The 25695-nt window shown below is 41.2% G+C and overlaps 1 protein-coding gene across 2 annotated transcripts in view; it reads right to left on the minus strand.

The window, feature by feature from the left end:
• TSGA10 (testis specific 10) overlaps window positions 1–25695 on the minus strand; it is a 209541-nt gene that overhangs the window by 155456 nt on the left and 28390 nt on the right. For both annotated transcript variants that reach the window (XM_073614675.1, XM_073614676.1), the window contains exons 2-10: window positions 23818–24033; window positions 21264–21329; window positions 17789–17939; window positions 16369–16538; window positions 14829–14960; window positions 10156–10329; window positions 4572–4649; window positions 1936–2087; window positions 351–466 (exon numbers count right to left, since the gene is read on the minus strand). In XM_073614675.1, the coding sequence (XP_073470776.1) occupies window positions 351–466; window positions 1936–2087; window positions 4572–4649; window positions 10156–10329; window positions 14829–14960; window positions 16369–16538; window positions 17789–17939; window positions 21264–21329; window positions 23818–24033 (1255 nt within the window). The remainder of the gene's footprint in view (window positions 1–350; window positions 467–1935; window positions 2088–4571; window positions 4650–10155; window positions 10330–14828; window positions 14961–16368; window positions 16539–17788; window positions 17940–21263; window positions 21330–23817; window positions 24034–25695) is intronic.

A 25695-nucleotide genomic window follows, 5' to 3' on the forward strand; every position in this document is an offset into this window, starting at 1 on the left:
CCTTCCATGGAAACTCCTCCTACAAGCTTTAACGAGACACTGATAGACGTCACAAGACTGCTCAAACTGCTGATGAGAAAAGGTATTTAGCAGTTTATATTTATGAAAACTATTGCATTTCCATGTTCTGTGTACTGTGGGAGACCAGATATAGTGAATGTAGGGTCTGGGGTTTAGTAACACTTTAACTACACATTTATATAGCAATGTGGTTGATAATGAAAATAAGCAATACCAAAGGAGGATTAATTATTCTGAAACAGTAAAATCTGTTAAAAAAACTGTTTATATGGGTTATTATAAATTATTTAGCATGCATTTCAACTTTGTTTTTTAATGATAAAACATACCAATTTTTCCTTCAAGTCGCACTATTTTGTCTTGGGCATTTTCTAGTTCATTTAGTTTCATTGAAAGTCGTCTTTGAGTCTCTTCTAAGGAGAGCTCTGTTTTGTTATTCAATAATCTGCAAAAGCAAATATTCTGTAAATATGTCCATATTTGAAAAAAAACTATTTATTCACAGAAAATATCTAAAACATCAGGTCCACAAAGTTGCCAATACTAGCATGCCGAAATGATATATTGTAGGCTCTGTGTATGAAAATTCCACCTTTGTGACTAATTTTACTGTCTCTTTCATTTGTGAATCCAGGTTGTTGCAGGAACAAGGACACTGAACTCTGTCCTCCAAGAGTAAGGATAATGAGTGCACTGGGTTTCATTATGAGGTCAATCATCTAAATGTGGGTACAGTAAACCCCTACTTTTTTTCAAGTTTCATTCCACTTAGGACCCTTTCACACGGGCACCATCTGTTTAGCCACGTTAAAAACGTATCAGTTCTTATCCGTTGCTTCATCCGTCTTCTGTTCTGTTAATCTCTGTTTTCATCCATCTTCCATTCCGTTAATATCCGTTTTCAGCCGTTAATGTACACGTTTACATCCGTTTTTGTATCCGTTTTCATCCGTTTACAGCAGTTTCTGTGCCTTTAAGGAAATTACCCAGAAAGCATTGCTCCTCCCATCCTACATTGCCATGCGTGAACAATTTGCCGACTACTTTATATCTCCATCAGGAGAAGTTCCATGGCAGTACCAATATATATAAATAATGTAGTGCAAATTTAAATTGATTAATTGATTAATTTGGTTACTTCATTGTGTTTTGATAGCATAAAAAGACACAAAAGCACATGATATGTTCAAAACTGTTTTAGTTTTATTATTCTGCAGAACCCTTTTAAAAGAAAGGTTTTTTCACTTTGTTTTTTTATTTGTCAAAGTATGAACTTTGAATTATTTCTTCAAAATGGATCTTAACTGATCGGATGTTGACGGACATTGTCAGTTAATATCAGTTTTGACGGATCTGGACGTAGCTTTGTACGTAAAAAAAAACGGAAGCGGAGGTCAACGGACGGTAACGGATGGTCATCCGTTTGCCCATAGGAATGCATTGTCCGTTGACGGATAGAAGAAAAACGGATAGATGGTTCGTCAGTGTGAAAGGGGCCTTATACTACACTTTATAAAGGAAGTAAACCCTCGGAACCCATTCACACACACATTTTTCTTTTGTTGCAGTTGCTTTTGATGCATTTTACATGTGTTTTGAATGTGGTACCGTGAATCCTTATGGAAGGTGAATTTTCTGGAAGCATATCAAAGATGCAGGATTCTTTAAAAAGCACCTCACTAAAACTCAAGAAACAAACTGTGCCTTATGATTTTCTTTGTTGTTCAGTTTAATCCCAATATGTGACCAACTAATAAGAAAAAAAGGTTACCCTACATGAGTATGCTATTGAGCATGCTCAGTGGAGACATAAAAAATTCTATGATGTAGAAATGTACTGCAACAATGTGCTACATATTTATACATATTTATTTCTATAACATAAAAAGGAAAAAAGAATTAAAACTAATCTACCTTAAAGTATCACACTCAGATTTTTGCTGCCTCAATTCATTTTCTAAATCTGCTGCTCTTCTAGTAATTGTTTTCACTTCATTTTCCACAGTGAATAATGCGTCCTTCATCAAAGCCAGCTTAGACTTCTGCTCCACTCGTTCACTTTCCATCTATATTAAAGGACATTAAGTAAACCACTATTGCTATATCAAATTTTATCAAGAGCATACACCAAGCAAATATATAGTTTTTCCTGGCATACATTCACAGTACAGATTAAAAAAAAAACCTCCTTTTTATTAGTCTGGAAATTAAGAAAACATAGTACTGTGACAACAGAGTCTCATTTCATCAGCAAAAAGGGTGAATAGGTAAGGTAAGTTAAATAATGCCATTTGCCAGATCATTTAATTTAATAACAATCATCCTATAGGATTTTATGTGCAAAAGTCCCCCCCCCCCCCCCCCCCGACTGCTGCTAGGCCATCTTGGGCAGCTCCAGCAGACTCAGAGCTTTCACTCAAGCGGTACTCTATAGTATTCCCCTCAAGCGGCACTCTATAGTATTCCCCTTCGCTCTTCCCCAGCTGCTAGATAAAAGGATAAGTGAGGAGTTGATGGGGGTGGGAGAGGCAGAATAGCTAGGCCAGCACAGACAGTAATTAGACACTCCCAGAGGAAGAGAGCTATAACATGCAAGGAAAGAGGGGTTGTGAAAAGTAATTGACACTTTCTGGAGTGTCAATGTCCTAGTAAGTTCAGAAGCATGTTGCAAGTCAATAAAAAAATGTTTATGGACAGAGTCCCTTTAAGGGGCTTATCGGAGAGATTAACCGCTTGCCGACCGGCTCACGCTGCTATACGTCGGCAGAAGGGCACGTAGAGGCAGATTAACGTACCTGTACGTTGCCCTTTAAGAAGCGGTTTGCTGGTGCGCGCACCCACTGCGACCTCCGTGAGTGGGATCGTGGGTTCCGAGGACTCGATGTCCGTAGGGATACCTGCGATCGTCTCACGGAAAGGAAGAACGGGGAAATTCTGATGTAAACAAGCATTTCCCCGTTCTGTCTAGTGACAGGACACTGATCACTGCTCCCTGTAATCGGGAGCGGTGATCAGTGTCGTGTTACACATAGCCCCCCCCCCCTCCCCCAGTTAGAATCACTCCCTAAGACATACTTAACCCTTACAGAGCCCCCTTGTGTTAACCCCTTCACTGACAGTCACATTTAAACAGTAATCAATGCATTTTTAATTGCACTGATCGCTGTATAAATGTGAATGGTCCCAAAACAGCAAGAAAAATGTCCGATGTGTCCACCATAATGTCGCAGTCACGATAGAAATCGCTGATCGCCACCATTACTAGTAAAAAAAAAAAATGCCATAAAACTATCCCCTATTTTGTAGACGCTATAACTTTTGCGCAAACCAATCAATAAACACCTATTGCGATTTGTTTTACCAAAAATATGTAGAAGAATACATATCAGCCTAAACTGAGCAAAAATGTTTTTTTTTATATATTTTTTGGGGATATTTATTATAGCAAAATTAAAAAATAATGCGTTTTTTTCAAAATTGTCTCTATTTTTTAGTTTATTGCACAAAAAATAAAAAACGCAGAGGTGATCAAATACCACCAAAAGAAAGCTCTATTTGTGGGGAAAAAAGGACGTCAATTTTGTTTGGGAGCCACGTCGCACGATCGCGCAATTGCCATTTAAAGCGTCACAGTGCAGAATCGCAAAAAACGGTCTGGTCTTTTGCCAGCCAAATGGTCCGGGGCTTAAGTGGTTAAGGGATAGATTAGGGTTAATGGGTGTAAATTTCTTTAGGGTTAAATGTTCAAGTAGCTGAGGGGTAAATGTTAGGTGGTGCTTAACGTGGGGGATGATTAGTGAGACATTAGCAGATACGACATTAACAAATACATTTATAGCAACCTAACAGAGCTCATTCCTTTACCAGTGGAATTTGAAGTCATTTGTAGTGGCTCACATAACTGATAATACTAAGACCATGTATAGGTTATACAATGTGAGGTACACTGTACAGCGTGGAGTGATATGGAATATATAAAATAAAGCATAGCGCAAAACGTTGTGCACAGTGTCATGTAGTTTGAACAATATAAGGTACAGCTAAGGGTACAGAAAGGTGAGGTACATATTATACAAAATTCAGCAGAGCATACAGACTACAGCGGTCCAGATTATGCCTGTCCCTCCTCCCCCTGAATGTGTTATGTATTAGTCTTGTAATGTTTAGAAGGGTTGTATACACCGGTAATCACCTTATTTCTCTTTAGTTGAATAGTAGTGGCAGGTTGCTGTACTTATCACTTTGTGGCAGTGTCTGATCATCCTGGGAGTGGGGTTCATTGGGATAGTTATAATTATGTACAGTGAATCTCTAAAAGGGGTTAAGTTTTTAATCTCTAAGAATGTAATTGTGTACTCCCACAAACTCAGTGTGCAAAACATCACACTGAATTCAGTTGAGTAGGTATGGATACAGCACAATTCTTAGATTTCCCATTTATCAAGAATCTAAAGTAAATAAATTATAAAAAAACAAAACAAAAAGAGTAAAATCAGGGCGTTAAATTGAAAAAAAAATGTGATGAACCATAGGAAAAATGTTGCACTTACTACTTGAAATGTTGATTCCAATTCCTCTGTTCTTTGTTCTAAGTGGGCTCTTTCATTGATAGCAGTCTCTTGAGAAATCTATAAGAAAAGAAAAAATAAACTTTCACCTGTTGCTGGAGTATCAAAGCTGACCATTTTTTTTATCATATTGTTTTTAGTGAACCTGTCTTAAACAGGTGACAGTTCTGCGGAAGTTCAGGGACTTTGTAATGCCTGCAAGTATCTGTGTCAGTCTACAAATGAATCCTTTATTCCCTTTGAGGCCCTTAAAATAAATTGTAAAGTCTTAATTTTTTTCCCTAAAAAAAAAAAGGGTTTTATACTTACCTGCTCTGTGCAAGGATATTGCACAGAGCAACCCTCACCTCCTTTTCTGGGACTCACCCATGGCGCCCTCCGCTCCGTCTCCTCTGCGTTCGAGCAGCAGCTGCTGCCGTTACCGAGATATCCACCTTCAAAGTGCCGACATACATGTACAGGAGCCGGTCGGTAAGTGGTTAAGGTAAAAAAAAAAAACACTTTAAAGTGGTTGTAAACCCTTTCATACAGTATCTCACAAAAGTGAGTACACCCCTCACATTTTGGAAAATATTTTATTATATCTTTTCATGTAACAACACTGATGAAATCTAAGTCGGTCCTATTCCCCATAGATGCAGATGCGGTAAAAACTGCTGCTTCCTCCCCCGGTGGGTAGAGGAATTCCATTTTTTGGGGGTAATAGTGACACAACGCCCCACTGATTACATGGCTAAGAACCTTCTCCCCCTGTTGACAACTCTGAAAGCTAAATGTAACTCCTAGGCCCACCTGCCACTCAATTTACTGAGACGGATAAATCTCCTTAAAATGATCTTCCTGCCCAAATTCAACAATTTTTTAGGAACTGTCCGATATGAGTCCCGGTTTACTTTTTTGGGAAAATTGAACAATGTGTGGGGTCCTTCCTCTGGTGTGGAGGCGTCCCCAGACTGGCACGCTCTACCCTGTGGCTTCCGGCCCGCCTGGGGGGCCTTGCCTTGCCCAACTTTAAGGTCTACCATTGGGCTGCAATGCTGGTAACAGTCCAGCGGTGGTTCATGGGCTTGAGATCGAACGTGGCCACTTGTTTGGGGGCGGTTAGTCTGGGTTCCCTAGCTGATTTACAAATTTTGCATATAGAGGCCCCAAGGCATACACGCAGGTTCCTGGACCAACGAGAGCCACATGGAGAGTGTGGGTGGCTGCTAGACGTAGACTTATACAACCCAATCAGCTGTCGCCGGCCCAACCGCTTTGGGGTAATTCCAGCTTGCAACAGTTCCGTACCCTGCCTGATCCCTAGGCTTGGGCCAGGTGAGGTGTTGTAAACCTGGGAGATGTCATGTATCAAGAAGCTTTACTCCTCATGGATGACTTAATTCACAAATTTCAACTGCCCCAGTGGATGCGGTTTGCATCCCTACCCATGTATAGATTAACCTACATTAATAGAGGATGCCTGTAGCTATTTATCTCTGATTGCAAACGTGTACTTAATCAATTACTCTGCTAATTACGGTTGTGTCTGTCCTTACCTTTTGTATGGTATCCAAGCATTTTGTAAGGTTTTATTTCATGCTGATCTGTATGCTCTGTCTTGTTTTGACAACAATAAAGCATCTTTGTTTTGTTAAAAAAAAAAGAAAAACAACACTGAAGAAATCACATATTGCTACAATGTAGTGAGTGTACAGCTTGTATAACAGTGTAAATTTGCTGTCCCCTCAAAATAACTCAACACACAGCCATTAATGTCTAAACCGCTGGCAACAAAAGTGAGTACACCCCTAAGTGAAATTGTCCAAATTGGGCCCAAAAGTGTCAATATTTTGTGTGGCTACCATTATTTTCAAGCACTGCCTTAACCTTAACTTGCCTTAACTTCCCTAGCGGTAATACCGAGTGTGGCTCGGGGTGAATTTTCATTACCAAAAGCGGTAACCCTCACTCGGGAGTGCATTGCAGGATCCAGGCAAAGTTACTTACCTTGTCCCCAGGATCCTGCGATGTCTCCCCACTGTGTGTTTTGATTACATTATTGAATACATTTTATTATTAGATTATTTGTTATAATTATTTATAGTTATTTATTATATTATAATTTATGATTTCGTGTTTCAAACTTTATCACATCCGGGATGTCTACTAGAATCTTGTTTGGACAGATTTAGGTGAGCTATTCCTAAGAATTACAGGCCTACAATATAAAACACCAAATTTCCATGCAAAACATTATACCGCTTTCAGCATCAAAAATCTGACATAATCATACCGCCAGGGAGGTTAACCCTCTTGGGCATGGAGTTCACCAGAGCTTCACAGGTTTCCACTGGAGTCCTCTTGACGCTTGACTCCATCTGAACCAAATAAGTTTATCTTGGTCTCATCAGACCACAGGACATGGTTCCGGTAATCCATGTCCTTAGTCTGCTTGTCTTCAGCAAACTGTTTGCGGTCTTTCTTGTGCATCATCTTTAGAAGTGGCTTCCTTCTGGGACGACAGCCATGCAGACCAATTTGATGCAGTGTGCGGCATATGGTCTGAGCACTGACAGTCTGACCCCCCCACCCCTTCAATCTCTGCAGAAATGCTGGCAGCACTCATATGTGTATTTCCCAAAGACAACCTCTGGATATGACGCTGAGCATATGCAATTAACTTCTTTGGTCGACCATGGTGAGGCCCCTCCTGAGTGAAACCCGTTCTGTTAAACCGCTGTATGGTCTTGGCCACCATGCTGCAGCTCAGTTTCAGGGTCTTGGCAATCTTTGTGTAGTCTAGGCCATCTTTATGTAGAGCAACAATTCTTTTTTTTCAGATCCTCAGAGAGTTCTTTGCAATGAGGTGCCATGTTGAACTTTTCAGTGACCAGTATGAGAGAGTGAAAGTGATAACAAATTTAACACACCTGCTCCCCATTCACACCTGAGACCTTGTAACACTAATGAGTCACATGACACCGGGGAGGGAAAATGGGTAATTGGGCCCAATTTGGACATTTTCAATTAGGGGTGTACTCACTTTTGTTGCCAGCGGTTTAGACATTAATGGCTGTGTGTTGAGTTATTTTGAGGGGGCAGCAAATTTACACTGTTATACAAGCTGTACTCTCACTACTTTACATTGTAGGAAAGTGTCATTTCTTCAGTGTTTTTACATGTAAAGATATAATAAAATATTTACAAAAATGTGAGGGGTGTACTCACTTTTGTGAGATACTGTATATCCAGTGAAGGAACTATCCTCAGGTGATACACAGAGATGAAACAAGTCCTCCGACATAAGTTGTACTTGTTTATCTGCAGTCTTCTCTTCATTCGTTCAAAGTGCAGAATTTAAAGCTTGTCTGAGAGTTCCGAAAAAAGTGGGTGAAGAACTATGGTTACACTCTGCAGAGCTCAGTGAGGAGATTTCTAAGAGCTGATTGGAGGGAAGAGACACACCTCCCTCCCCACAGCTCACAGGAACAGAGCTGAGGCTGTCAATCAGCTGGCTCCCTGTCACCTTTTTTCTCTTGGTGTCAGGAAAAATTGTCAGAAGTGATTCATGCTGATTGTAGAGGGACGAAGCAGCAGATGGGGTTAAAGCTTTTATTGAGAGTATTCAGTATATTACTCTTTTTATGTTGCATGCTTTTTTTTTTTAAATTCCCACATTTAGGCCTCACAGGGGCGAATACTTGCATGCCCTGTGCAGAACTGTGTTTTGTATACAAAGAAAAAATTGTGTGCTTGCATTAGATATTTAAATCTATATTACTACATGATTATCATAAGTAGATAAATAAATAAAAAAATAAATAAAAAACACCATCAAAGTTAATTGTGAGTGAATTAGAAAGTCGCTATGCTACAGAGCAAACAGCGACATGTAAGTCAAATACTAATATTGACCATTGCATACATATAAACCAACAATAAAGTTATAAACTGGTGTGCAAAAAAGAAAAAACAAAAAAACAAAGGTTATTCCACCCAAGTGCAAAGTCATAAGTGAAAAAGTTCAAAATTGCATCCTGAGTCGCAAGAAAAACGCATATCCAAAGTTCATGAATTGCATTCCTTAGTGTGTATAAAGGAATAAGGGGACGTGAAGGGACCTCCAACCACCAGTGGATCCGAAGGTTGATAACAGATGTATCCTTACCAGACACGTTGGACCTCCTTTATAGCAAGGTCTTAGAAGCATGCAGATTTAGCCGGCAGAGGGCTAAATCTGCATGCTTCTAAGACCTTGCTATAAAGGAGGTCCAACGTGTCTGGTAAGGATTCATCTATTATCAAACTTCGGATCCACTGGTGGTTGGAGGTCCCTTCACGTCCCCTTATTGCTTTATACACACTAAGGAATGCAATTCATGAACTTTGGATATGCGTTTTTCCTGCGACTCAGGATGCAATTTTGAACTTTTTCACTTATGACTTTGCACTTGGGTGGAATAACCTTTGTTTTTTTCTTTTTTGCACACCAGTTTATAACTTTATTGTTGGTTTATATGTATGCAATGGTCAATATTAGTATTTGACTTACATGTCGCTGTTTGCTCTGTAGCATAGCAACTTTCTAATTCACTCACAATTAACTTTGATGGTGTTTTTTATTTTTTTATTTATTTGTTTATCTACTTATGATAATCATGTAGTAATATAGATTTAAATATCTAATGCAAGCGCACAATTTTTTCTTTGTATGTAATTTTTCACCTCATTGATATTTGTGGTTTTGTTGCAGCTGCAGTTATATTAATTTTTGCTTGATAGCGCAGGTTTTCTCTTTCCTTTTTTTTTTTTTTTTTTTTTATCCAGAACTGTGTTTTGCCAGCACGAGGATGCACAGGTGTTGCATGCATCCCCATGACGGAAGTCTCACAGATGTCTTTTGGGACACGTGGCTGCACAGACACAGCCGCTGTGTACCAATATGACATACATGTGAGAGCATGTGCCTGAACTCATCCTGGGTGCATTTGGGGCTGTGCACCCACACCTGCGTGGATGTCACATTGGGACACAGTGGCTATGTCCATGGAGTTTGTACCAAGAGACATCTATAGGACCGCTGCCATGGGAATTCATGCAACACCTGTGCATCCCCTTGCAGCAGCAAGCAAGTATTTGCCTGTATAAGCACACCAAGCTGTCCAACAAAAGTTGCAGGGTTTGTAACAAACTATGAAATTATCAGGGGTGTTCGTGCAGCTGTTTTAGGCTTCATTTAGACTTGCGGTTGGGAAGCACCAAAAATGCATGTTTGAGTCACGTTGTTGACACCCACCAACCACCCCTCTTAAGCTGCAATAGGCAGCGGAACGGGGATGTTTACATGCCATGGATGCAATGCTTCGCACCTGCAGCAAAGTTTATTCGACATGAAGCAATCGGAGGGCGCTAAATTTTTCTAAATCCTGTGATTGTTACTTCCTGAATTTATATGCAGAGGAAATATAAATATATACATACAAAATGTATATGCTCAATACTATTGTATTGATTTTTATTTTTTCTGGCATATATATGTAAAGCCAATATAGTGAATAGACTATATACACATTCCACTGCTTACCTTCAGCCTCTCTCTTAGGCTATCTCGCTCTGTAGTCATTCGGCGCAAATCGGAAATGGCATTGTCACGTTCAGCCTCCACGCGTCGCAGAATAGTTTGAGCAGTTAAGCTGGCTTTGGGTGTCTTTGGAGATCTCATGAGCTCTCTTCGAAGTTGAGTAATTTCTTGTTGAGCCTAACAATTGAACAACATATATTATATAAATTAGTATTAATGAAGACCCTTGAAAAGTTACCAGCCTTACTATACCAAACTAAACACTAATCCTAGTTACCTAGTTGCCATGGTTTACAATTGTTGTACTTTATGCTTTCTTTATAAATAAAAAATATTTGCTCCGTATCTGTTGCTTTTTTCTCTGTATACTTTATTGGTGTATTGGCTTTCATTTGTAAACTCCGATGAAACGAACAGGGTGTTACTAGTTTCTTTTAGGGCTGATTCACACCATGAATCACATTGAAACGTGCTGTGCGTTCCTGTTTGATTCCCATGCGATACAGATGCAGTCCAATTTCAGCCCATTTATTTGAATGGGCTGAAATCGTGACAGACCGCACCAAAAGTAGTGCATGTACTACTTTATAAAACGCACAGGAACTGGATCACATGGTTCTACTGTACCATGTGGTGACCTACGTTTAAGGTGTCATTAAATTAACACCCGCTGCAAATTGAAACTGCAGGGGGTTTTGAATGTGGTGTGGGAAACACGTACGGAGCAAGAGTTTCCTGATCCGTGTTCTGGTGTGAACTGCTTAAGGAGCAAATAGAACTAAATAGTAGCCCCAGCACATTCTTTGGATTAATGGATATTATTGGGGTCTTTCAGCAAGTTGAACACTATTATCAGTTCACTGGTCTAGTTATGATCATCTTGCATTTATTTTTCTGTAAGGTAATGATGTTTAAAATGTGTAACGCACCGACTTTATTGCCCAGTCTGTACAATTTACAAGTTATATAACTTTAAATAATACAAATGCGAGTTGATTATTTTCCAAAGCAGCACCCCTTAACATTTAACTGTTGCCCACATAGTCTAGGTAGCTCTTTACGGGGCAAACTAAAATATTGCAGACAATCATTTTTCATGTCACATAACAGAAGAATGAGAAAGTACATCCTGGTAAAACGATAAGAGCAGGGCCGTATTTAACGTGGAGCAAAAGGGGCAGCTGCCCTGGGTCCTGTCATTGTTGTGGGGCCCAAAGCAGCTGCCCCTTGAGCTCCGCGCTGCCCGCAGTTTTCCTGGAGTAGCGGATACAGCTAACCCCCCCTCTCCCAAGCGGTTACATTATGACAGGAGAGTGGCACAGCTGCGGGCTGCATGTGCTAGAGCCCGCTCATCCCACTTCTCCCTCTGTCCTCTGTCAGAAGCTGCAGGACTGGAGGACAGGGAATGACAGGGAAGGAGGCAGAACGGCGCTCCGTGTTCCTCCCGACCCCACCCCCGCCTAACAGACCTGTGTAGCACACAGCCAAGTGAAATGAAGTGTTCTGGCTGTGTGCTACAGGTCTGATAGGCGGAGACTGCACTGTGTTGCACACCGTGAAGCTTCTGCACACAGGTGAGAAAGAACAGTGGAGAGAAGGGGGGGGGGGTGGAAAAGGGAATTTGCATGTGCAAAGAATCAGCTGTAATTAGGTTGGAGTTGTAGTGCAGGAAAGGTGAACTTGTGAAACGAGGTGAGAGTTGTGTAGGGGGCATGTTGTGTAAGCTGGTACAGAGGTGGGTGGTGGATGGGGGGATACAAAGGTGAGCTGTGGATGGGAGGATACAGAGGTGGATGGGGGAGTACAGAGGTGAGCTGTAGATGGGGGGGTACAGAGGTGAGGTGTGGATGGGGGGTACAGGATTGAACTGTGGATGGGTAGTACAGAGGTGAGCTATGGATAGGGGGGTACAGAGGTGGATGGGGGTACAGAGGTGAGCGGTGGATGGGGGATACAGAGGTGAGCGGTGGATGGGGGATACAGAAGTGAACTTTGGACGGGGGGGTGGTACACAGGTGGACGGGGGATACAGAGGTGAACTGTGGATTGGGGGTGCAGAGGTAAGCAAAGATTTGTGCAGATGTAAGCAAAGATTTGTGCAGAGGTAACCAATAAATGGTTACTTTGGGGAGGTGGTGGGGGGGGGGGGGGTCGATATGCAAGTACTGCCCCTTGTGCTGATCTTTTCTGTGCCCTGTATGATACAAACACCTCAGCACTGTACATGCTCCCAAGCCCTGTGTGTCATCCTGGACTCCTCTATCTCCCCCCACTCCCCATCATCCTGGACTCCTCTATCTGCCCCCCCCCATCATCCTGGACTCCTCTTTCTCCCCTCATCCTCCTGGACTCCTCTATCACCCCTCCCCCATCATCCTGGACTCTCCACTCTCCCCTCCAATCATCCTGGACTCCCCTATCCCTCCTCTCACCCAATCAACCTGAACTCCCCAATCCCCCCCCCCAATCATCCTGGACTCCTCTATCTCCCCCCAATCATCCTGGACTCCCCTATCACTCCCCCCCGCCATCATCCTGGACTCCCCTATCTCTTCCCCCCAATCATCCTGTACTCCCCTACCTCAACCCTCCCATCATCCTGGACTCCTCTGGATTTATATAGCACTGACAGTTTGTGCAGCCCTTTACAACATGATGGCAGAAAGTACAATACAATTCAATACATAAGTCTATGTGTGTGTTTGTTTTTTGGAATGTTGGGGTGGAGAGAAAATTTGCATAGGGGGGGGGGGGGGGGGGGGGCAAGAAAATGTTTGTTCAGGGTCCAATCAATATTAAAGACGGCCCTGGATAAGGGTGTCTGCATCTTTTGTCTCAACTTTAGCAAATAGTTTTAAGGTTTGTCTGAGAGACTAACTTTTGATCCCTTTGATTAGTATGGCGTTAGCATAGTAAACGATTGGTATTTCACATGCACCCTAAAAACATGTGCACTAACTACCAACATGCTGTAATTTTATTGCAGATTAAATTTTAAGTTAGTTAGGGAAATATATTTCAGCATCATACTTTCCAAGAACCAACCACAACTTTATCATACTCTGAAGAATAATTAAAGCACCTATATCAGGGTGTTGGTGCAATTCTAATTTAAAGATTTATTTTGTACTTGAGGGAGTTTGCTCTGAACACAACTGTGTCATAAATCACATTAACAATATCATTAAACCCAGTCTTTCGCTCACAGCTTCAGTTCTGTCACACACTGTTCATCCAGTTACACTTTGCATTGTACTGACAACCTATTATGGAAAAAAGTGGTGGCTGGCAACTATGCTGCTATGCACAGTACTGTGGGGTGCATTTATTATTTCTGTTGTTAAGCAGGGCAGTGCTAAACAAGAGCGGCAAGACAGATTCATTAAAATTAGGCAGCTTCATTCATAAATTCCTCTTTCTGCTGCTCCAAAGTGGTATGGCCAAAGAATAAAACTTGCCCTGACCACTTTTTAATTGTGCGTTTTAATTATTGAGTGAAAATATGTCTTATTGCCAGTGCAAATCTGTCTCATTTGTCTACCCAGGATTACAGGCACAGTGTCACAAATACAAATAAGAAAATGTCACAAAGACTTTGCTAGACAACCTGATTTGCATCTAAACTTGTTGCTAATTTGCGTGATAAATGTTCCTTTGTGTGTCTTACTGGCTAATTATTGCTGCTTACTATAATACAAATGTCTGAGGGAATGCATAAAGGGTTTTCTAAACACCCCTTAGAATTCAGCCTGCTGCACCAAAATTGATGGTTTATGTGGCCGATTCATGTACGTGTTACAGACAAGTACATGAATCAATCAGTGGAGTGGCCATAATGGACCTGAATTTAAAGTATAGGGGGGATTTACTAAAACTGGAGAGTGCAAAATTTGATGCAGCTCTATAAAGAAAGCAATCAGCTTCCACGTTTTATTGCCAAAGCTCAAATGAACAAACTGAATTTAGAAGCTGATTGGCTACTGTGCACAGCTGCACTGGATTCTGAGTGCTCCAGTTTTAGTAAATCTCCTCCATGTGTCTGTAAGGGTCGGTTCACACATGGGCAACACGACTTTAGCGCGACTTTGCACGGCGGCTTCGACGCGACCTCGACGCGACTTCGACGCAACTCCGACGCGACTTCGGCAAATTACGAGGCGACTTGAAGTCGCCTCCATGACAGGCGACTTCGCCTGTGGCCAATCAGCTCTCTGGGAGGGAGGGGGGGAGGGAGGGGTTTTCCCTGCAAAGTCGCTTGACTTTACAGAGAGATCCGACTTGGAGGCGACTTCCATTGATTTCTATGGTACAGGTCGCCTACCAAGTCGGATCAAAGTAATACAGGGAGTACGCTCTGAAGTCGGAGCGACTTCAGTAGTGTCTATTAAGACACTAGCGTTAACTCCCATCAAAACTATTTCTGGGGCGACTTGGGGCGACTTGAGGGCGTACAAGTCGGATCCCAAGTCGCCCCAGTGTGAACCGAGCCTAATGGTATTAAAACTGGTGCCTATGCTTCTCTGAATTAGGTGCAGGTAGTTCTAAAGGGGACTACCATCAGGAAAGTGTCATTAGAGCTTTATTGAATTCCCATGATTGTTCCTTCCTTCTGATATTGCAATCACATGATAAATGAACAGTGATCAAATGTCAATAATTCTATTTTAAAAAGTTACCCTCTCATAAAGAGCATTGCTTTTGTCTCGCTCTGATGTCAGGACTTTGACATTAGCCTGGATTTCTGCCATGTGTCGTTCATACTTTGCTAGCATGTCCTGGAGGTCATCTCTTTCCTGAACAACCTTTTGCTAAGAAAGAATATGATAATGACATTACACAGGTGATCTTAGTTTGGAAAATGTTGAAAAAAGTATTTTTTTTTGCATGACTGCTCATACTAAATTTACGGTAAATCATGCTGGAATTGTTTATTTGTCAAAATACATACAGAAGAGTCAGATTATTAATAACAAAATATCTTCAATAATAAGTGAATTTTCATATTCCTTATCTACTTTAATGTATAAATGCATATCAAAAGCCTTTTGCATTTTTCCTCCCTGTTGTGATGTTATGAGAGCTCTGTGGCTAACTACAACCAGTTCAAATTTCCCTTCTGCCTTATAAAGCTGTCTAAAGACCCCTTTATCAAGCTTAGTTTGATAAACAAAAAAAAAAGGCTCCATGACATCCTTCTAGATGTGCATAGTCCCAAATCTGTTTCAGGGATAGGCAGAGAGCAAGCACATATCGACAGATGTTGGGGAACACCCTCCTTCACAATTCTGGAACTGGAAGTTGTCTGCCTCTAGTACAAGAGGTAGTCACTGCTATATCTAGGTTTCTGGAATATCAAGCTTTTCACAACAGGTCAAACACCTACTACATTGCTGTTTGTCATAACAAATCATTATAAAGATCAGAACATTATTATTACTTTCCCAGGTAAAGAAAAGCTCCATACTATATTGCACACTGCAGTTGAAAAGCTAAATTCTGAGAAGTCCACAATAATTCCAATAAAAAGTTTAGGGGTTGGAAACAAGACCCAAACTGGGTTTGACCCAGGCAGACGGCACCATAACTTTGCTTTATGCTGACGGATCTCACCCCTGCAATATTAACACTGAGCCCGTGTCAAAATGCCAACTACCACCCCGCATTTTCTTTTCAGTGTAATATGGATGTTACCTCTAAATTGTCACTGGCATATCTCACTGCACTTTCCAAAGAATAATTTTCTCAAAACTTGAACATTACTTTTGTAAGTAAAACCCATTAAACCCAATAAAAGAGAATTATGCAAACCGCATACAACATATTTGCTTTGAAATGGGGCAGTATGCTGTCCTCTGCTAATGTCATATAATCCACTAGATAACCTACTAAGGCCACATTTGATATTAACATTGTGCTGATTCTAACTTTGCCTAACATACCAAGTCTGCATAAGCCTTTGCTGTTTTTCTGCAAAGCTAATGAAAACATGCTGGTATTCACATTTTCTCATGGGAAGTGAAAGTGCAAAGGTTACCAGGCCTTCACATAAAGCAGTGCTCAATATTACAATTAAGATCCAGATACTGAAATAAGTATGACCACTAAACAAGACTGCTTTGAGTGGGGACACATATGAAGAATAAAGCTTGATCAAGTACTCTAATGTGACCAGATAAAAGGATACTTTCTATGTTCATTTTACAGGTTTTTACCCACCCGAGAGGGACTGCGTTTGGGACTGCTACTACGTCCTCTAAGCATTTTCCTCAAATGCTCTGCTTCCCTCTTGTAGTGATCTCTTTCTTCCTCAAGGCTTTTAACAAATGAGTCCAGTTTAGAGGGAGATGTTGCCTTATTCTTTTCAGTTACAAAAATGTTCTTCTTCTCTATTAAATTAGGAGAAAAAATTATAATCAAACAGTTATATTAATATAAAAAAAATATAAAAAGTTATATAATATACTATTTAGTGTCATAAGCTGGGTTCACACCATCCCCGCATGTGACTCCCAGTAGGGGTCCATTGCGTCCTGATTCACCGTTTCAGGTCCAATTTCAGCCCGAAATTTTGGCTGAATTCGGACCTGAAACAGACCAAAAGACTCACAGGACTCCTGTGCAAATTTGCAGCGGAGTCGCAGCGGAGATATGTGAACAGGCTCCATACAGAGAGCCGGTCAAAATCTCCTGCTATTGCGAATTGGATGCGAAGAACTTGCATCCAATTCGCAATAGTGTGAACCCAGCCTGAATGTCTTAAAGGGAAACCACAATAATTCAGAGTCAATTGTATTCATTTTTTTTTTTTACGAATATTCTGTATCTTGTTTACTATGTATATATATAATGTTAAAACCTAACTCCAGTTGAAATAGTTTTTCTTGTTTTTGGATAATGTGGAGAAGAATAAGGACCCGTCAGGTTTTTTGGTCTCTGAGTTAGTTAGATTTACCTTCACTTGCCTTCTTGGTGACCACACAAGAAGTGAAAAGGAATCACCCAACCAGGACACAGACAGCATTAAAAAAACAAAGACATTCTAAGTTTTGGTTTGCACTTGCAGTTGGCAGGGATGGGTGAGGGGAGCTGGTAAAAAAAAGGAGGTTGAGTTGTGTTTTTTACTGTTACCCCCTTAAGCTGCAAAGGCAACTGGACAGGGGTGTACACATGCCTCAGCCGCGATGCTTTACTTTAAGTTAAAAAAATTCTCTTCCTCGTTTTGTTCGGTGGGCAGCACCATCACCAAATGTGACATGGGGGCACTCCTCTACTGCCAACCAAATGTATTTCATTCAAACATTCAAAACGCCAATTTGGGTGTAAAAAACAAACAAACAGTATCGCCTCCTGAATCAGTCACACCTGCACCACTCTCTGAAAAGATATCCATTGCAGATCGCTCTTCAAAGAGCAATGCAGCGGTTACTCTTGCAGCCCTTACTCTTCCTTAAATCCAACAGATTTTTTTCTTGTTTATCATACATAACAAAACTCTTTCAATGGTATATTTGACAGACAAAAAGGGAGTATGTATAAGGGCTTAAGTAAGTATATTGTTAGGGTTTACATACTGTACACAAAGGTGTTTTCATGAATGTATAATTGAATGTGTTTAATAAAGTGACTGAAAAAATACCTGTTTTCTCCAGTTTTTCTACTTTTTTGCTTAATCTGCTGTTGTCGTCCTGCAGCTGATCTAATAGGGCATTTACAGCTTTGTTCTCTTGTTTCCTTTCTTCGAGTTCAGCTTCTACTTTTTCTAAATGTTCTTTAGCAATGTTAGCATCCTAATAAAAGCAAAAATACAGCGTATAACATCAAATGCTCTATTAACACAAAAATATTAGCCTTCAGAACTATTATTAAGATTTTCCTGCACTCACTAAAGGCGGAGCCCATCCAAAATCAAATTCAGCAAGTTCAACAAATAGCACTTTTGCCTTGCAGTACTGGTTCCTCAGTTTAAATGCCACTTTGGACACCTAACCCCTTGCCGTGGGCTTTCTACCAAAATGTTACTCCACACTACACTCTGCATATTATCTGCCTGTCCTAAAATGCACAGTGTGAACAGTGTGGAGCCTTTAGCATCCCATGGAGTTTTCTCTGTGCAATGCTGTAAATAGAGAAGAGGCTGGAACTTTGCTTGATTCAGTGTCCCAAAAAAAATATCTTAAAGTGGTTCTAAAGGTTCAAATGAAAAAAAGATAAATACAAAATACCAAACATATTATACTTACCTGTTTTGTGCAATTGTTTTGCACAGAGCAGCCTCGATCCTCTTCTATTTGGGTCCCCCGCTGATGGTCCTGGCTCCTCCCCCCTGCCGAATGCCCCCAATAGCAAGCCATGGGGGCACTCAAGCAGGCTCGTCCCCAAGCCGTGCTTCTGTGAATGGACATTGCCCATTCACACATGAAGCGTGACTTGGCTCCGCCCCCCGCTCTCTCCTCGTTGGCTCACTGGCTGTGATTGGCTCAATGGCTCCCGCTGCTGTGTGAGCCAATGAGGAGACAGAGACTGAGGAGAGACGCTGCTCTCATGCCCATCACTGGATTGGGATAGTGCTCAATTAAGTATGGGGGGGCTGGGGGGAGGAGTTGCACCCAGAAGTTTTTTACCCTAATGCATAGAATGCATTAAGGTGAAAAACCTTCTGCCTTTAGAAACACTTTAAAGATGTCTGTAAAGCACATGTGCTTTATAAATATGTTTTTTTAAAGCAGCTGTATGGTCATGGTAAGGCCACACGGTTGCTTTATAAAAAGGCCCTCTGTCCAAATGTCCAAACCTGACCTAGACTAAAAACAGTACGGAATTTGGCCTGTAAAGCTACCATTACTCACCTAGATTTATCTTGTTCAGCCATCAATCTGAATGAGAGAATATGAGAAAAAAAAAACAATAGATTCCTCCATCCACTCCAAACAGTGTGAAAGGAAGAATTTGCATTGCCTGCTATTGTATTCAAACACCCAACCAGTGACTGCATATGGTTGCACGGAGACACTTTAATTTTTCTATTGATCCAGCGCTGTTCTGGCTGCGGGTCTTCTACCTCTACTTCCTGGATTCAAGGAAGACTCAGGTAGCAACCATAGACATCTATTGTTGTCAGTCAAGTCCTAAGAAGAGGGAGTGGAGGGTGTGGCCGCAATGCGCTGTGTATGTGTATGCGCTGTGCTGTGTATGTATTACAGACGCACGCAGCCTGGCTCAGATGTGCAACGGTACAGGTGTCCCCATGGCGCACGGCCTGCTATAGGGGCACCTACTGGAAGAAGAGGTGAACAGCACCAGTGGGTAACAGTAAAGAGGGACTGGGACTGCTCTGTGCAATATTGTTGCACAGAGAAGGTAAGTAAAAACCTCTTTTTTGATTTTAATTTAAAAAAGCAACCTTTAGTACCTTAAGTTCCTCTGAGAACAGGTTATATGCACTCTTTAAAATCAATGTTCAAAAAAGCTTTGTTTCAGACTCTATGCAGTAATGAATAATAGCTCACGATTACCGCTATTTGACCATTTTGTGCTGTTTTGATCTCCGAAAATATGTGAGTGCATAGTTTATTCTTTTATTTAATAAATTGATGTTTTAAACGTTATCACGCTATGTGAGCTTTACTTCTCGCATGATATATGAAAATTTCGCTTGGCCTTATTGGATCGTTGGTGGACGTGGAAAGCTTTGTTGACACCCCTCTTTCTATCGCGAGTTGAAGATTGGTGATGAGTTACCCTGTCCAGACCGGTTGGTCAACAAGCCTTTTTGACTTGTAAGACGTAGGTCTTTTCAAGTCCCTAAGTTCCAGTAAGCCCCCTGATGTTTTGGTGATGGTACTGCCACCCATCTAGATCCTTTGTCCACCTGTGGTCCCTTCGTTATCCATCAACTTGTTGGATGTGACAAATTTCATTTTCGTGTGAAGTTGGAAGTAATTTTCCACCAGTTCCAAACGCACAACCCCCATAGACTTTCGGTGGTGGTTTCCTTTTTTTTCACAAGTTTATCATTTATTTCTACTTTGGACTTTATATATGGATTTGAGTGGCTGATCTGCCATACTTTCACAGTTTTTAGATTTATTGTATTTACTTTATTTTTATATTTTGGTCACTATTAGGGCTCTTTCACACGAGGGATCCGTATGTCCGTTTTTCATCCTTCCGTTTTCGGATGAAAAACGGACATACATGTATCCCTATGGAGCGTCGGATGTCAGCGGTGACATGTCCGCTGACATCCAACCCCGCTCCGATCCGAAAAGTGTAACGGAGGAAAAACCTACTTTTCCATCCGTTTTCGGATCGGATCGGGTGACGACGGACACTACGGTCCGTCATCATCCGATCCCCCCATAGGGGAGAGCGGCGCTCTGACAGGTCCGTAGCTGCACAGCGTGCAGCGATGGACCTGTCATCTTTCTGCTCAGCGGGGATCGGTGAAGCAATCCCCGCTGAGCAAGCGGGTGTTCACGGGGCGGATCATCACTGATCCGCCCCGTGTGAAAGAGCCCTAATTCTTATCGTATTTCAATTGATGTGTTGAATTATATAGTGTCACTTTGTTCCACTATTTATACCTTTGTCTATAAGGGTTGTTTAAGTTTTATTTACTGTCTATAGGCACGTTACACTTTTTGTTCAATGTATATAGCGCTACACTTTTTTATTTTGATTTTGAACTCCAACCTAAGTCTATAGGTGTGTTAGCTGCTAATCGGTATATACATTTGTGTAATTTCTGGCGCAGCGCTGTACTTACCTTCACATTTCTAAACTCAACTGCCTAGAAATGACTATAAAGGACCCTGTGTACATGTACTGATAAGATAACATTGAGGAGAGTTCAGGGGCAGCGGAAAAAACACCCAACTGCTCCTAAACGTTCCTTTACCAGCAGCAGTGTACATGAAGCCTAAAGGAGTTGAGGATTTTCACACACAAAAAAAGTGAATAATTACAATTATCCAATCATGTAGAAAGCAAACTATTGTTTCATCAGCACTTGATTGGATAACTGAAGTAATTTTTCACTTTTTTGTGTAAACAATCTCAACTTCTTTACTAAATCAGTCTCATAAATGCAACTAGACAAACATTTTACTCACTGATTTTAGATTTTTGATTGTGAGATCTAAGCTGTCAATTGTTTTTTGTTTTCTTCTAACTTCAATCTGAAAGAACAAAAAAATGTTTTAAGCAGTTTAATGAAAACTTGGAAAAAAAAACTTGGTTAAAGAACAGATCTCTTTTCGCCATTTAAATCAGATTTAATATACACTCTTACTGCATTTAATGACTTTTTAATGACATAAAACAAGACAATTGATTACATAGAAATAAACAGTGAATAAAGTAAAATAAATGTAGAATAATGTTTGATAACACAGGTGAAATGTGGGTGTCCTGGTCTTAAAATATTCTGTGAAGCGGATATGCATAATAATAATTAAATTGCCACAACGTGTTTAAAAATTGCCATGTTTACCATTTACTGGGCACAATGTAATGACTGGTTGGCACACCTACTGCAGTAAGTAAATGTTCCAATGCATCCCGTATTGCAGTACAATAAGTATGGCTATACTTTTCAATGTTCATTAATATTAAAAGTACACTTATAACCAGTCCAAGCACTGCAAAATTTGCTGGGCAAGGTACTACATCATTCTCACAGGGCTCTCTTGCCTGTATGACATTGTGTGGCAATCACAGGTGTGCTGTGTCATGTGGCAGGGACTTATGGTGTGCTGAAGAAGGATAAAACTTCTCAAGAAAATGAGCAAGCCTTCAGTATCTGAGCCTATTACCATTTATCGATCTGAAGGCAAAAATAGTTAAAGTGATTGTAAACCGTAATTTTTTTTCAAAAACAAACATGTTTTACGTATCTGCTATGTGTGGTTTTGCACAGAGCAGCCTAATCCTCCTCTTCTTGGGTCCCCTGCTGGTGCTCCTGGCTTCTCCCACCTGCTGAGTGCCCACCATAGCAAGCCACTGGCTATGGGGGAATTCGTGCTGGTACGCTCCCGAGATTACGCAATGTGTCCATAGACACCTAAAGTGAGGCTCAGTCCCACCTCCACCTTACTGGCTGGGATGCACAGCAGTGGGAGCCAATGGCTCTCGCTGTTGTCTCTGAGCCAATGAGGAGGAAGAAAGCAGCAACTGCTTTCATGCACATCCCTGGATCTAGATTAGGCTCAGATAAGTATAAGGAGGTGCTGGGGGGGGGGGTGCACTCCCCCCCAGCCACATGGTAGCTGCTTTAATGTTCACATCATTTCAGGTTACATTATCTGTTCATGGATTCATGTTAAAGTACACCTCCTTTTACACTTAAAGTGATTGTAAACCCTTACACACCACTTTTACCTACAGGTAAGCCTATAATATGGCTTAAATGTAGGTACTGGAACTATCCCCTAAACCTGCAAGGTTTAGGAGATTTTTACCATATATGCTTGCGCCGATGTCATCGGCGCATGCGCACTAAAAAAAGGGCACGATCTATAAGTTTGGTTTCTTTAGGACACATGCCGCGTCCGTTGGCTACCGCGTTCATGCGCGGGACGTCCCGTGACTCCAGCCAGTCACGGAGACCCGGAAGGAAGAGGTGAAGATGGATGCGGCCACCAGCGGGGACATCGCGGGCTTCGTTTGCAGGTAAGTGCAACGTAATGGGGTAGTATGCGATAATCCCGACACTTCCCTGAGTAGGCAAGTGACAGAGTGTCTTTAAGAATAATAGAAATGTAGAAAGATATACTTCTGTCACTAATCATTAAGCAAAATACTTCCATATTTTGGTATATTAGACCTCTTTCACACGGGCAAACTGATTGGGTCCGCCTGTCAGGTTTTTAGGCGGAACCTACCTTGACTGTTTGAGGTGGTAAGTAACATGTGAGATAATGTGTGTATTTACTGTTATATGTTTTGCATCTATGTTCATTACAATGTCACTCCTCTTTCATTGATAGAATACTGTTGAATATAGGCATCTCCTTCCTAATATAAATCCCTGAGGAAGGGTCATAGAACTGAAACGCATCAGGTGGAAAGGCAATAGCAAACCTTAAACGTTTGTCAACCAACAATGAGATGTCTGTATAATAGTTTTTTACTATGTATATGTTTACGCTGCTTTTTAAAAAATTTTTGGCAATAATTTTAAAACAATTTTAAGATGTTGAAATAAACTGCTGTATATTTTATCATATATGTCTATGGTGTACTGCTTGCCAATATAGTCCCAGTTTGGTATGGGGGATACACATTTTTTGTGCTATATATCAGGGGTGATGGCAGACAGACACCTAAATGTGTATTATTGGAAACCTTTGCCTTGCCCTCTATGGAGGGGTGGGTGTTAACGGATATGTGTCTGTTGACACCTGTATGCTAAGAACAGACAGATGGAGATCCGTCCCCCATCCGTCTTGCGAATCGGACGGCTGTCGGGTGTAAACGAACAGATGGTCCATTTACATCTGACTGCCCATAGAGGTCAGGGAGCTGTGTGTGTATCTGCATAAGCAGAGTGGACACAGACAAGCCATCTGCCTGCTCAGCGGGGATCAGCTGACAGATATGCCCCATGTGAAAAATATTTACTGAAAACAGAGCATTTAAAAGTATATGTATTTTTAAAACACCCACCGTTACTTTCTCCAGTTCTTCCTCTGCAGCTTCTAAAGTCTGTTGCTTTTCCTTCTCCAGCTGCTCTGCCATCTTGTCTATCTCTGTGAGTTCTTTACAGAGCTGTTCATTTTTCCTGGTCAGGGTATCTACCTGACTGTTCACAACCACCTTATTTTCTGTTAAGTGCAGAATGTGCTCCTTTAGGCCTCGGTTAGTATTCTGAAGTTCATCAATCTACAAGAAATGAGACATTACATGCATAAACACCACTTGAAGGCAGAACAGGTCTTTCCATGATGCAAGACAAGAAATTTGTGGCATCACTTTAAGGATGATAGAGATGGTTCCTATGAGTCTCCTTTTTTGTGATTCTTTTTTTCTAACTGATTGTATGTGAACTTCTACATTTGTGTATGTTTTTGTAGTTCTGTATTAAAAAATGATTTGTACCACAAATATAAGTCTATTGTCTTTATAAATGGTACATGGTAAGCAGGGAGAGGGGAGAAGGGCATCCCAGGGGCACTTTGTTAGGGGGAGAGGTGACAAAGAAAAACATGCAAGAAATCCCTGCAAATTAAGGGGATCCCTTAGGGATCCCCAGGCTACCAGAACTAGTGTCCCCATTGGAAGATTTCCCCTCTATTACTTTTTTGGGTACAACACAAAATTTGGGATTTTCTTTTACTTTCACTTTTAATAATGGTAAACAGGACAAAAAGAGAGGATGAATCTCTCTAACAGGGGTACAAACAGAAATAAAAACTGACAGGGGTTCTAATCCCTCTCCACTCCATCCTAAACTAAAAACAAATGTTTTGTCTTTAGTTCCACTTTAAATATACTGTATATAGGTGGCAGTAAATAGCTATGTTTTACAACCCCTCCTCCTACCAGCATGTATTCAGTTTTGTAGCAAAGCAGCCCTGAGAACCTACTTTGGGACATCCAGAAGAAGTCCAACCAAGGGGTGGGCAACACGGCAAACACCTGCTAACAGGCCCAAGAAAACAACAGAAAACTGGGGACTGCCTGCAGCTCAAAGAGCCACTTGAGTGACCTTATGCCTGAAGCTGGCTTCAGATAAGGCCACAACAGCTACCTTGTAGAACTTGAATATGTGAAACGAGGACCAGGTGGAAGCCTTTCAAATCTTGAGAAAAAATTTATTGATGACGAAAAGCACAAAAAGCACTTTCAGATTCAGTAGAGTGTGCCTTGACGGTAATGGGTGGAATATGATTCCTAAAACCATAATCTTGAATGATGGACTGTCTGAGCCACTTAGAGATGGTGGAACGAGAAGCCAGAGAGCCGTTACAGAGTACATCCGGTATTGTAAAAAGGGAATCAGTTTTCCTGAGAGAAGTAGTTGAAAGATAGTCTTTTAAAACCAAAACTACGTCCAGACAATGGCGGGATTTTTTTTTTTTTGGTGAACTGGAGCCAGACAGGGCAGAAGACCTGGCTGGTGTGAAAGGCAGAAACTACTTTACAGGATAATGCCACCATTTCAGACACTGGTGGCCACAAGAAACAGAGTATAGAGATAATTGTCTCTAATAAGTTCAACCAGTGGCCTCTAAAGTTCAGAGAGAACCAGATTCAGTTCCCATGGAGTCACATGGGAATTGATGGGGGAGCAACATGGGAGGCTTCCATTACAAAGGTCTTAAACAAAGAACTAGAGGGCAACCGTTTTTTAAAAAGAATAAAAAAAGGTTGAAATCTGACCCTTTATAATTCTGAGAGCCAAACACTGGTCCAGACCAGTGCAGGAAACAGGATGGCGAAAATTTGTCTCACAAAGAAATTCCTAGGGTGGAAGTCCTGATACTCACACCAAATAAAGTATGCCTTCCATGCCCAATGATAGAATTTGCAAGAAGTAGATTT

The sequence above is a fragment of the Aquarana catesbeiana genome, linkage group LG02 (assembly GCF_042186555.1).
Source record: "Aquarana catesbeiana isolate 2022-GZ linkage group LG02, ASM4218655v1, whole genome shotgun sequence".
Lineage (NCBI taxonomy): Eukaryota > Metazoa > Chordata > Amphibia > Anura > Ranidae > Aquarana > Aquarana catesbeiana.